At 41.2% G+C, this 14,384-nt stretch overlaps 1 protein-coding gene across 6 annotated transcripts in view; it reads left to right on the top strand.

Annotated features, from left to right (window-relative positions):
• The window catches only part of FAM169A (family with sequence similarity 169 member A), a 67,465-nt gene that overhangs the window by 43,865 nt on the left and 9,216 nt on the right, over positions 1-14,384 (top strand). For all 6 annotated transcript variants that reach the window (XR_007356934.2, XM_048851849.2, XM_048851848.2 and 3 more), the window contains 6 exons: positions 1,456-1,627; positions 6,982-7,161; positions 10,677-10,805; positions 11,003-11,115; positions 13,784-13,838; positions 14,211-14,349. Coding sequence is in view for 5 of the 6 variants with exons in the window: in XM_048851849.2 (XP_048707806.1) it covers positions 1,456-1,627; positions 6,982-7,161; positions 10,677-10,805; positions 11,003-11,115; positions 13,784-13,838; positions 14,211-14,349 (788 nt within the window). In the remaining variant the exon portion in view is untranslated. The remainder of the gene's footprint in view (positions 1-1,455; positions 1,628-6,981; positions 7,162-10,676; positions 10,806-11,002; positions 11,116-13,783; positions 13,839-14,210; positions 14,350-14,384) is intronic.

A 14,384-nucleotide genomic window follows, 5' to 3' on the forward strand; every position in this document is an offset into this window, starting at 1 on the left:
ATGCGAAAGTTTCGCAGCCACTGGGAATCGTCCCAAACCTGCAACGCTATGCAGTCCCACCACTCTGTGCTTGTTTCCCGGGCCCAGAATCGGCGTTCCACGGCATGAGCCTGCCCCATTAACACCATGATCTCCAAATTGCGGGGACCATGGTTTTAGAGAAATCTGTGTCCATGTCCTCATCACTCTTGTCACTGTGCCGCCATCGCCTCCTTGCCTGTTTTTTCAGGTTCTGGTTCTGCATAAACTGCAGGATACTGCGCGAGGTGTTTACAATGGCCATAACTGCTGCGGTGAGCTGAACGGGCTCCATGCTTGGCGTGCTATGGCGTCTGCTCGGGCAATCCAGGGAAAAGGGTGTGAAATGATTGTCTGCCATTGCTTTCACAGAGGGAACGTTGACTGATGACACTTACCCATAACCACCTGCAACAAATTTTTGGCCCCATCAGGCATTGGGAGCTCAGCCCAGAATTCCAATGGGCAGCGGGGACTGCGGGAACTGTGGGATTAGCTACTCACAGTGCACCGCTCGGAATGTCAGCACTTGCCACGGTACTGTGGATGCACACCACCGATTAATGTGCTTAGTGTGGATGCATGCACTCTACTTTATACAATCTGTTCCCAAAAATCTACTTCTGTAAAATCGGAGTAATTTTGTAGTGTAGACAAGGCCTCAAGGTGGTCATATCATTGCATTCAGCTTCTCCTGTCTGTGCTTGTTAAGTGTTACATTCCTACATCAGAGACTGTTCCAAACTGGAGTTTAATAAAATTTAGTTAAACAAAGAAACACAGCTTTTGCAGAAGCCCCATTGCTGCTCAGTTCTTTTAGAGCACACACAACTTTATTGCTGTAACCAGTGCTATCCCCTTTGGCTCCTTCAGCAGACCTTCGGTCCTTAATGGGAGGGGGGCAGGGCACAGGTAAATCTAACTCTGACATTTCTGTGTGAGTGCTATACCTCTACATCCAATAATGATGGAGAAGTATGTTATGCGGGCCTTCCCAGAAGATCTGAGCACATGTTCTTTGTAGCACTCCAAACTCCAGCTAGCCTGGGAAGACTAAGACTAACTGACACAGTGCTGTTGTATTTGGCGAATGTTTCTTAAAATCCCAAAATATTGTGTTCATTTAAATTTAAAAAACAAAAATAAAGCCTTTAAGTCATCAAAACACATTTTTAATATTAAGGTGTGCAGTGCATTTTATCTAATCTCTGATTTTATACACTGTGTCACCATGGCATCTGAGCTCTCTTCACCCCTCAAAAAATGTTAGGCCTGGTCTTTCAGAAGTGCTCGTCATTCGCAGCTCCTGCTGACATCAGCTGGAGTTATGGATAGTCAGCACCTCGGAAAATAAGCCCCCTAACATCTAAGCCTCAACTAAATTGATGTTTGCCTTTTAACTGTTGCACATTTAAATGTAGTTACATGTTTCCATAGGTGAAGACTCTTGGAGAGAGGGTGGTTCTGTATGTTCTGAATCGAATTATTTATCGCAAACAAGAAATTGAGCGAAATGAGATCCCCTTCCTCTGTCACAGCAGCAATGACTATGCTAAGATTCTGTGGAAAAAAGGAGAGGCCATTGGGTTCTATTCTGTTAAACCTGCAGGTAAAAATAATTTTTTTTTTAAATAAAGCAATGGAAAACCAAACTCCTTTATCAGAACTTTTAAGGTGCACTAATGTGTGTGATTGAGACATCAACCTTTTCTTGAATTCTTAGAGCAGGCAAGGTTTTGGGTAAAATTTTCAAAAGTGACTTTAGGCTCTGAAATCACTTATGCTTTTTTTTTTTTTTTAATTTTGCCCATAATCTTTTTAGTAGTCATTATGGGTACTGCACTATGCCCAGGATTCTAGGTTTCAAAATTTTTGCTTCCTGCACACAATCCTTCTCAGTCAGCAATGACCATTGTGACAGGGTCGGGCCAGATGTCTATAGGAGAGTAATAGAAGGCAGATACATTAGCCCCAGGCTAAGTAGGTCCCTTTTTCCCTGGGTAAGGTAACAGGGAAGGTTCCAGAACAATCAGGAACCTTCTGGAGACCATTAAGACAGGCTGATTAGAACACCTGCAGCCAATCAAGAAGCTGCTAGAATCAATTAAGGCAGGCTAATCAGGGCACCTGGGTTTTAAAAAGGAGCTCACTTCAGTTTGAGATGTGCGTGTGAGAAGCTGGGAGCAAGAGGCACTAGGAGCTGAGAGTGAGAACGCGGACTGTTGGAGGACTGAGGTGTACAAGCATTATCAGACACCAGGAGGAAGGTCCTCTGGTGAGGATAAAGAAGGTGTTGGGAGGAGGCCATGGGGAAGTAGCCAAGGGAGTTGTAGCTGTCGCACAGCTGTTCCAGGAGGCACTCTAGACAGCTGCATTCCACAGGGCCCTGGGCTGGAACCCGGAGTAGAGGGCGGGCCCGGGTTCCCCCCAACTCCTGGTCAGACACAGGAGGAGTCTACCTGGATTGTGAATTCAGGAAAAAAAACAGCCAAGTTGAGGGCTGCCATGAGGCTCCAAGGCGAGCAAATCTGCCAATAAGCGCAAGACCCACCAAGGTAGAGCAGGAACTTTGTCACACCACCAACAATGCCTGTAGTGCCACGGCGAAACCCATATCGTGGCAAGGTGCAGTGTCTGCTGCTTGTTCCCCAAGAAGGGTGGGAACTTCATCTTAAGAAGTACCTAATGGAAAAGGCCTTGAGGCTGCAGTCGTACCTAGGCCAGGGGACCACTCCCATACTTCAGCCTGACTTAGTAAGGTGTGTGTCTCATGCCACTGGGGCCGACTCAGGAGTGAGGGAGTCGACCCCCACAGATCTCTTGGTGTCATCTTGTCAGGAGGACAGGGAGCGTTTTCATAAATATAAAAGAGTAAATCCTCCTCCAAATCCACTTAGAAGAAGTTGAACAGAGCCCTGCCTAAATTGAGCAAGTCTTCTAGCTCAATCCAAGAGAATTTAGAACGTCCTAAGTTTCAGGGGCATGACAAGAAAGCCCACAAATCTAGGGCTCTGTTGGTACCAGACCACAGTTTGGCGACAGTAGTGTCTCTAGTACCATCCATTGTCAGTTGGTCTGGAAGCGTGGCTTCGAACAGTGTGCTCACCAAATCAGCATCCATGAACACAATAGTAACTGTTCCCACCCATCAAATTAATATCATTTCTGCTGTGGTGGAAGACTCTATGCCAAGAATGCATTGGCATGCCATTCCTTTCCTCCTTAGTGGATCGGATGATCATTACAGATACCTCCTTGTTAGATTAGGTAGCTCATATTGGCAACCACACAGCACAAGGCACTCGATATCTCGAGAGTCCAATCCGAAATCTCCTAAACTGTTTGTCACTGTAGCAGAAAGTGTTCAGGGTCAAGCTATAACCTCTCAAAGAATCTCGAAATATATCTCAGGCTGTATTTTGTTCTTTCTCCCTCTCACTCATGGGGCAAGGGTTCATTCCACAAGAGCACAAGTGACGTCTATGGCATCGCTTCAAGAAGTACCTCTATATGATATTTGCAAAGCAGCTACATGGCGTTCCATCAACACGTCTGCGAGGCATTATGTTTAGTACAAGATTCCTATGCTGATACATCCTTTTGGAAGGGCAGTCCTTGGTCTGCTCTGCCATCTGTATCCTCATACCCTCGTTCTGCTTGAGTACTGTTTGCACTCACCCATGTTGGAATACATATAGGGACCAGTACTCAAAGAGGAAGTTACTTACCTTCGTAACTAGAGGTCCTTCAAGATATTTGGTCCCGATCTATATTCCAGTACCCGCTCTTCTTCCCTGCTGCTTTGAATCATCTTTTGATTCATGGTAGAGAAGGAACTGGAGAGGCAATCAGTCTGCCCTACTACAATCTCTTCTGTTGGAGACATGAGGAGAGTGAAGGTGCATGCCAGACTGACAGGTACAGCTTTCAGAATTCTCTGGCTCTGGGTGCATGGAGCACCTGCATACCTCACAGTGGAATACAGATAGGGACCACAAGAACCTCCAATTACAAAGGTAAGTAGCTTCTTCTTATATCCCCATAACTCAAGAGGCAAAAATTTTGTCCAGTGTTCTACCCTTTTAACACTGAAGATGTACAGTAGTGCTGCATAAAGACATATGTGCGTCATAGGGGACAATATTTTGTGCACAGTCTAATATATTTTGGATATGGTCAGACCAATTTGGTGAAGGTGAAATTCACCCAGACTGTGGAAGTTACAAACATTAATGCTGTATTGTGCACATTTAGGGTCTGATCCTGCAATTCCCCTGTGTGCAGAACCCTAGTTGATCTCAGGGTGGCTGCAGGGTCAGGTCTCATTACTGCTGTTCTTTATTTGTGTGTATTGTGCTAGTGCCTAGGACCCCAGTCACAGACCATGACCCCATTTTGCTAGGTGCTGTATAAACATAGAACAAAATGATTGGTCCAAGGAGCTTACAATTTAAGTAGCATGTTTCCATGTCATTAACATTGCTTTATAGATAGTTCTCTCATTTCTTCTCACTGCTTAAATATACATTATAAATTCTGATTGTTACAAAACTTGATTGCATTTTTCACTTTTGCTGGATTAAATCTAACTTAATTGTAAATAATTTGTTGAGCACACTGACAGCCCTCCTTAAATAATAGAATATCTAATTTTGGGCCAAAGTGGTATGATCTGACATCCTAACTTTATCCTCGTCTCAGTAGAAGGTTTTTGAATTAACTTCAGGGAAATTTGTGGTGAATTGCAACTGTTGTACAGCTAAGTGCACAAGAAGGGTTTTATGCCTTCCTCTGAAGCATCTGGCCTTGTCCACTATCAGAAACATGATATTGGGCCAGATGGGCCATTGATCTGTTCCAGTATGGTAATTCCTGTGTGGAAGGTAATTGGCAGATGGCATGTCTTTGTTTTGTTTATCAATATTGTGTCTGTGAACATAGCTATGAAACTGCTCAGGTCCTAATGGAGCAATATTCACGCTAAAATTTAAGCCACCACAATGATCACAAAAATGACTTCTGGGTTGAAATGTTAATACTTTATTCTAGTTTCTGTTACAACTGATTTTATTACATTCTGAGTGAGGGAGGAGTGTTTATAATAAATATTTGTTCCATCTACGTTGTGGCAATTAGATCATGCAAGTACACTTACTTTTCATGTTCTATCATTTACTAATCCGGAGATAATAAACATCCAAGACTATTTGTATGTGAAATACTGTTATACTTCATGGGTTCCCCCCCCTCCTTTCTGCGGTGATAGACTGAGATGTAGTCCAGTGGTCAGACCACAGGACTGGGTTTTTTTCTAATTTCATCTTGGATGTGAACTTACTGCGTAACCTTAGACAAATGACTTAATCTCTCCTGCCTGAGTTTTTCTTGCTTGGCAAATGAGAATAGCAATTGACCTCACAAAAGTATTGTGAGGACTAATTAGTTAATGTCTGTGATGAGTGCTATATATGAGATGTTCATTATTATTTTATTTGGATTGTAAACTCTTTAGGGTAGGGGCTTTCTTTTCTTTGTGTGCACAGGGCCTAGCACTGTGGAGTTCCAGTCCCACCTTGGGACCAGTATTTACCACTGTAATACAAATCCAGATAAATAACATTTATTACTCTATGTAACCGGGCGCAGAATCACCGGCGGTACCTCCTGCTGGTCATCTCAGGGAATTAGTGTTCCATCCTCTAGGGGGTCCTCTTCAGGCTGGTGTCTCGCCTTGCTGCTGGCTCCCATGTCCCTCCCAGTGGTGCCTGGTGCCCCTTTCACTGGCTGCTGCCCACTGGCAGTACCCCACAGTTCTGGGTCTCCCCCTCCCAGGGGAACCTTGCACCCACTATCCATACCTCGCCTCAGTTTTAGGCTCCTGCCAGTCACCAGCTAGCCCCCGCACCCTGGGGCAGACTGCAGTATGAGCCACTCATCAGAGGCAAGGTTGGGTTTGGACCTGCTGCCTCTGTCTAACCTTGGGCTGTCCCCTGCAACCGCAGTACCTGTTGGGCCTAATGCTAGGCCACAGCCTGGGGCTTTCCTGGCTGGTGCTCCTCAGGCCCTTCCCTAGCCCCGCTCCAATCTAGGTACTCTGCTTAGGTCCCTCTCTCTCAGAACTAGAGAGAGAGTGTCTTTCTGCTCCTGGCTTCCCTGGCTTTTACAAGGCCCACTGGGTCTGTTTGGGGCGAGGCCCCCAGCTGCGGCTGCTCTGCCAATCAGCCCAGCTCTTCCCCTGCCCCAGCCCCTCTCCCAGGGCTATCTTAAACCCTTCTGGGCCGGAGCGGGTGTCTACCCCACTACACTCTACCAGTGAGTTCATGGTTACCATTCAAGAATTCTTCAATACTTAAATTGCTGTGTTGTGTCACAGTGCACCTGTTTTTAATTATAATTATTATTTGTAATCCATGCTATGCTATGAATGGAAAAATCCCTTCTTGTAAAATTTTGCCTTGACTTCAGCATTATTGATGTTCTGTAAAAAGTTGGGGGGGATAATGATTTGTGTTTCAGTTCCTAAATGAGAGCTGACTTCCATAATTATGGGTTTGTTTTTAAACAGTTTTTTAATCTATGTAAAGAGAATATATTTGGATTGAGCCTTTTGGCTTTTTCTTCCATCTTTTCACTGCATTCTCTTTTCCAGATTTCCCCAAGAAATAACTCAGCAGGATTCCAAAGTGTGCCTTTCCCCCCACTACCTTCTCATCTGTAGCCTTCCATTCTTTATCGTGTAGCAGTAGGCCACTATACCAGACAAGCTTTCTTACATCTGTAAAGCTGCAAAAATACAAAGTTGGGCCAGCGAGCCAGTGAGTGACTGAATGTGGCTGCTATGTGTGCAGTACATCTATTATCATCAGGATACAGTAAAAGCCAAGCCCCTATATGTTGCTGATGATCTAAAACTGTGACAAATCAATGATGAAATACTGATGTATGGTTTTTCCATGATTTCAGGAAGCCTATGTAGCTCCTATCTTACCCAAAGTTATCAGCTTCCAGTGCTGGACACAATGTTTGTGAGAAAGAGACATCGTGGGAAAGATTTTGGGTTAATGATGTTGGAGGATTTTGTGGATTCCTTTACTGAAGACACACTTGGTCTTCGCTACCCACTGTCATCTTTCATATATACAGGTAAACTCTGTAATTTTTTTCCTGTCTTGTCCACTCTGGCTTTCTTTAAACTTCCAAATAAATACTCCCATCTCAGTTCAATATGGAAGGAAGAGATTAAATTTCTTAAAGTTCATGACAAACTTTAAATTTAAATAAATATAAAATATGCTGTTATTCAATGAACCTTAAAAAATCAGATGGAGAATGTGCATGCTGTTTTATTTTCTTGTAATCCTTGAATTTCTATTGGTTAATATTATATCTAGGGCTGTCAATTAATCGCAGTTAACTTATGCAATTAACTCAAAAAAAAATTAATCACGATTAATCGCAGTTTTAATCGCACTGTTAAACAATAGAATACCAATTGAAATTTATTAAATATTTTGGATTTTTTCTACATTTTCATATGGTATTCTGTGTTGTCATTGAAATCAGTGTATATTGTTTATTACAAATATTTGCATTGTAAAAATGATAACCAAAAGAAATAGTATTTTTCAATTCACCTCATACAAGTACTGTAGTGCTATCTCTTTGTTGTGAAAGTGCAATTTACAAATGTAGCTTTTGTTGTTACATAACTGCAGTCAAAAACAAAACAATGTAAAACTTCAGAGCCTGCAAGTCCACTCTGTCCTACTTCTTATTCAGCCAATCACTCAGAAAAACAAGTTTGTTTACATTTACAGGAGATAATTCTGTTCACTTCTTATTTACAATGTCACCAGAAAGTGAGAACAGTCATTCACATGGCACTTTTGTAGCCGGCATTGCAAGGTATTTACGTGCCAGATGTGCTAAAGATTCGTAGGACCCTTCATGCTTCGGCCCCCATTCCAGAGGACATACTTCCATGCCTATGACGCTTGTTTACAAAAATAATGGTTTAATTAAATTTGTGACTGAACTCCTTGGGGGTTCCCCTGTTCCATTTTACCTGCATTCTGACACATATTTCATATTTCTGTGGGCACCAGAAAAATCCTACTCTTTCTGACTCTGCTACTTTTGGAATTGCAGATACACTTGGCTGAAAGTGCTCTTCCCAAAATAAGTCCATAATGCTTTTCCCCTTTAGTTTTAAAAGTTTAAAATATTAGTTTATTTTAATTGTAACATTAGTTAGTATTAAATAAGGGGAGGGGGGATTGCTGTCTCTCCGGTGCTGGCTTGCTGAGATCTTGCCACAGAGGTGAACAAGAATCCAAACTGGTGAAATAACTGAAGTGTTCATGGGTGAGATACAAATATTGACAAGCTCTGAGGGCAAATGTTACCCCAGAATGCGTGTGGAGGAGGGAGAGAAGGTTGCTGGTTCCTGAGGCTGTGGTATGTCCCAAAGCCAAAATATAAGGGCAGTTTAATAACGTGTGGAGGCGCTTCCTGCACTCCCACAATGAAGCATACTGGCTGTGGGAGTCCTCTGGGGTTCCTGTCTACTCTCTACTGCCAGGGGCAATTTCCAGAGATGGTTCAGGAACCAGAACACACACTCTGTCTCCTGCCTCTACAGAGTGGGGGATGAGATGGGACATGACAGGGCTCAGGATGGAAGGAGCTTGCTGGCAGTAGTTGCTGTCTCAACTGGCTGATCTATTTAAAAGGGCAATGTGCTTAGAGTGGGGCTAGCGCACTTAAAGGGGAAATGTGCATCTCTCTTTCACACACACAGTATGTTGTCTGTCTGACACACACACACACACACACACACACACACACACACACTGTGTGTCTGTCTCTCTCTACCATGCTGTGTCTTCTCCCTTCATTTGTGCTGCCTTGAAGTGTGTGAGGCTACATTAACAACAATGTGTTAACCCCTTGAGGGCTCAGCCGAGTGCTATTTCATCATTTATCAGTAAGGTATTCCCTGGGAAATATTCCACCCTCTGGCTCCACCACCTCAACCAAGCTTCACAATCATCATTGCTGTGTACAGTATTAAATTGTTTGTTTAAAACTTATACTGTGTATATATATGTGTGTGTGTATATCTATATATCTAACTATATAGTCTTCTATATAGATATCTATATATAGTCTTTTGTCTGGCAAAAAAAAATGTCCCTGGAACCTAACCCATGCTATTTACGTTAATTCTTATGGGGAAATTGAATTCGCTTAACATCGTTTTGCTTGAAGTCGCATTTTTCAGGAACATAACTACAACATTAAGCAAGGAGTTACTGTAACTATTTTTAATACCCAAAAATGCTTCCTAGAAGACAGGAAAAAAACCCTACAGTCCCTGCCCCCTTAAGATTACCATCTAAATTTAACGCTCATGTCAAGGTTCCTCCCCCACTCTGAACTCTAGGGTACAGATGTGGGGACCTGCATGAAAACCTCCTAAGCTTACTTTTACCAGCTTAGGTTAAAACTTCCCCAAGGTACAAATTAATTTTATCCTTTGTCCTTGGAATAACCACTGCCACCACCAAACTCTAACTGGGTTTACTGGGAAATGTAGTTTGGACACGTCTTTCCCCCCAAAATCCTCCCAACCCTTGCACCCCACTTCCTGGGAAAGGTTTGGTAAAAATCCTCACCAATTTGCATAGGTGACCACAGACCCAAACCCTTGGATCTGAGAACAATGAAAAAGCATTCAGTTTTCTTACAAGAAGACTTTTAATAGAAATAGAAGTAAATAGAGGTAAAGGAATCACCCCTGTAAAATCAGGATGGTAGATACCTTACAGGGTAATTAGATTCAAAACGTAGAGAATCCCTCTAGGCAAAACCTTAAGTTACAAAAAAGACACACAGACAGAAATAGTCATTCTATTCAGCACAATTCTTTTCTCAGCCATTTAAAGAAATCATAATCTAACGCATACCTAGCTAGATTACTTACTAAAAGGTCTAAGACTCCATTCCTGTTCTATCCCCGACAAAAGCAGCATACCAACAGACACAGACCCTTTGTTTCTCTCCCTCCTCCCAGCTTTTGAAAGTATCTTGTCTCCTCATTGGTCATTTTGGTCAGGTGCCAGTGAGGTTACCTTTAGCTTTACCTTTAGGTTACCTTTAGCTTCTTAACCCTTTACAGGTGAGAGGATTTTTCCTCTGGCCAGGAGGGATTTTAAAGGGGTTTACCCTTCCCTTTATATTTATGACAGCTCACTTGTGAGCTGTAGCTCACGAAAGCTTATGCTCAAATAAATTTGTTAGTCTCTAAGGTGCCACAAGTACTCCTTTTCTTTTTGCGAATACAGACTAACACGGCTGCTACTCTGAAACCAATCTAAATGTAAGACATAGCACAATGATGAAAGGTGCTAAATAAGAGGACGGGACTGGGTTCTAGATGGATGAGGATTACAGAAATGTTATCATATAGTTACTCAGGTTAGACATGCACATCTTGCTGGCTCAGTTCCATTTTGTTTGTGATGTATTATAAATATGATAAAGTAGAAGGTCAGATTATAATTGACTCGGTAGGATAGTGTTTGAATAATTTCTTAAGATGAGTTACAGATGTGCGTACTGTGTGGTGTGGTTTTGTTTTATTTATGTTTCTTCAGCTTGTAAGCAGTATTTTGAAAAGTACCCAGGGGATCATGATCTTCTATGGGAAGTTGAAGGAGCAGGACACTGGTTCCAGAGAACACCTATTACCAGTGTGTTGCAGAGAGAAACACTCAAAACTACAGGTAAAGAGGCTTTGGAAGCAAGGCCAGGAAACTATTGAAACTTGAAAAGTAAAGTTACATTGTACAGTGTCTACAACAATTTTTGTAGACGGTCCCACTGTGAACAATCCCCATAGAAGTCATTGGAAAGATGCCAGCTAACTTCATTATTTAAATTGTATCTGCACTTTTTTTCTGTTGAATTTTTCTAAGAGCAGGAGCCTCTCAAAAAGAAAACAACAGTTCCCAGACTGAGGAGTGTTTTCTGCCGTCTGCAATGGAATCTGAAACAGGAAGTGAACAAAGCACAGAGATTGAAACGCAGCTAAGGGTAGGTACACACAGTGTTTTCTGTATACATAAAAGCAAAGAGCTTTTACAGAATTATATAATTTATATTTTCATATTCTTCTGGCTTCCTTAATTACTTGTTCCGTAAAATCTTTTACTGAAGAGAAAGAGATGGGTCTCCATATAGGAAGTTATATATTTTTTAATTATCCATTTTTAAACTTTTAATTAGAGAGCAATGATACTAGATAAACTTTTGGGAAAAATATAGATGATTCCTAGGAAATAAATTATAAAGTCCATGAATTTAATAAAAGTGTGTGCCCTCCTTGTTCAATACTCCAGCTTTAGCCTCCATTTTCCTGTGCTTCTCTCCCTCAGTAAGTCCTTTCAGCAATCCATCTTGAACTTCCAGTATCTCCTCAGTGTTCTCTGGGCCTGTGAGCCTGGACTATAGCCTTTCTTTTGAATTATCCAGTCTATCAAAACCCATGACTTTTTATCAGATTACCCTTGAAGACATAGTTCTGGCTTCAATGAGAAAGCCAGAAACATACTTATTGTGAAATTTTGTTGTGGTTGAACTAAATTGACATGGGTGTCAGGATCTATGAAAGACAGATGCTTTTGTTACACTTGGTTTAATGTTACTTTTTTCAGCAAAGCAGCACCAGCTTGTTGTTTAGACATTGCAAATTCACCTAGTGTTAATAGAACACTAGGATGCATCTTGTACTATCATTTTTTTCAACCAATGCTCTCTTCGTATGCTGTAGGGTATGAGATGGCCTTAGTAGTGTCTAGTAACTTGCACTGGTAGATTGTTATAGGTTTGGGGGGAGGGTATTTCAACTGATTTCCTCCCCGACCCTGCACTCTTGGGATGTGTGAATATCCAGATTATGACACTTAGAAGCACTGTACTCACAAACAGTGCAAAGGCTGCATTTCTTTGGCATCAGATGGACGCATCAAATGCATAAGTCTAAGAAGATAGTGTCTTAGAGTGCATAATCGCATTGTAGATGATCATGATGTAAAGTGTACAGCCTGCATTCAGGTTTATTCAGTTCCACCACAAAAGGAATGCAAGTCTCTTTGTGCATATTTGAAACCTCAGCCAAATTTCACCCGCATATGGATATGCAGTTGAATATTTTTGTTTGTTGACTATTAGGCAGCTGTTAAGAGATGGAACATTCTGCAAGATTGCATACAGTGAATAATGATGAATGTTAATGAGGTATTAATTTGCATTGTACAAACCAGTCAAAATGCAGTTGGGAGTAAACTTTAATTATGCAAGACCAGTGCCTTAGGCACAAAACCTAGCTACTGAAATTTAAACTTTGTGTTCAAAGTAAAATTAAGTGTGTAGCATGGTTGAGAAGGTTACCTCCCAAGGGTAAACTGAATGCAAACAGATATAGTATTTTCTTCTTGAGTTTTTAAACAAGCCTGAAACAACAACTCTGAGAGCTGTCATTCATAACAGTAAGTTTCTTACTCTGAAACTTGATTATGATTATTTAAATGTCATCTCCACTGGTAATTGTTTTAGCAGAAACAACTGATTAATGCACTTATATAAGGTTGTTGGATGCAGTCACGTATTATGGGGGAAGGAGCAGTGGAACATTTAGTTGCTGTTAAGGCTTGCTGTAGTGGTGAATTAGGAATTCAAGCCCTCCCAAAAAAGTCAAGTCACCTGTGCCTCTGCCCAAAAGTTGGAGGGGAAAAAAGAAATGCACCCAATGTCAAAAGCCGCAAATATCTTCTGGAGGCCAGAATCCCAAATCCCAGAATCCCTTCCAAAATACTAGAACTGGCTTTCTCCCTGATGACTGCATTATCTGTACAAAATTCTGCAGCACACTGAAGATTTAGGAGTAGTGTAAAATATTAATGTGGAAAACGATTCCCACATGTACCTGTGTATTACATTATTTTTATCTTTTAAAACACAAGGAATACTGAAATGATTGTAACACTAATATATAATTAAACAAACCCCACTATTTAAGTTTACTTGATGTTATCTCAAATATCAATGTGTTACAGAACTGATTGCAACCCACTGGGTCTTGCAGCAGAGGTCTGTGGGGTGGGTTGGAATTGCAGCAGAGCAGGTGGACATGGCCTCTTTTTAGTGCTAGTTTACCTAAAGTAGCTAATCTAGGGCAATTAATCATAGCTCTGTTTTAAAAACAAGAAGTTTATACTCTGAGAAATTATTGTAAAAATAGATTTGTGGGGTTGGATGCTTGTCTCTCAATGACTGCAGATCTAGTTTGGTCATAAATAAAAAGACCTGGTACCTGCTGGCTCTGCAGACTACACCTAGAATCTAAGGCTGAAGCTCTGTTTTACCCAGCTTGACACATCATCACCAGTAATAGAGATTTATTAATTTGGTTGATTTTTCTTTTAATAATCCCGAGCTAGATGTTTTGGGATAGTAAAAATGTGTATTAGTCCGTAAGAGAGTAGATCTGATTCTAAATTTACCTCATGAGCCAATCTCTTTGTCGAGAAGATACCGTTTTTTCACGTATTCCTTCACCTGACTGTAGTCGGTCTCCCAAAGAGTGACTTGAATTAATACTCCAGAATGTAACGGGGGGTTGGGAGATGAAGGCATTTCAATCAGGAGAATAGACTCTCCAGTGGTTCAGACTTTTAAAGTACAATATGTTTTTCTGCTTTAGGTTGATTCTCAAAAAGGCAAAGACATCTTTGATGCCCATGCAAGCACTTCTGAAGGTAAAAATAATGTTGAACATCAGTATTATGGTTCTTAAATTTTAGTAGGGTAATGGCCCATTTTCACCATTACTTTTAACTTCTCTGTGCCTTGATTTAGTCATCTGCAAAATGGATAAATTATAATACCTCTTTTAGAGGTGTTTTGAAGCCTAAGCAATGTTTGTAAAGTACTTTAACATCCTTGGATGAATGCTAGTATTGTATATTTATTTTGGTGTGTTTAAAAAAAATCCTATAATGAAATGCTTTTTCAATTAGGCTCTGCATATGCCTACTTTTATGAAAAATACTAAAGTTATTCTCTTACAATGTGCAGATCCATTAGGTATGAGTATTCTTTCATTTACATTCATTTTTTGTATCTTTAAGAGCTTGATGTTACACCCGTTTCTACTCGAACACGAAGCAGTCAGTTAAAACGTCCCAGGATAGGAAAGAGGAGCCAGGAATCTGAAACTGAAATTCCTTCAGGAGAGGATGAAAACCTTCTTTGGATATCAGGAAGCAGGTAATGTGTCACTTTTCATTTTGCAGTTTCAGTGG

Source organism: Caretta caretta, chromosome 5 (assembly GCF_965140235.1).
Source record: "Caretta caretta isolate rCarCar2 chromosome 5, rCarCar1.hap1, whole genome shotgun sequence".
NCBI classification, from domain to species: Eukaryota; Metazoa; Chordata; order Testudines; family Cheloniidae; genus Caretta; species Caretta caretta.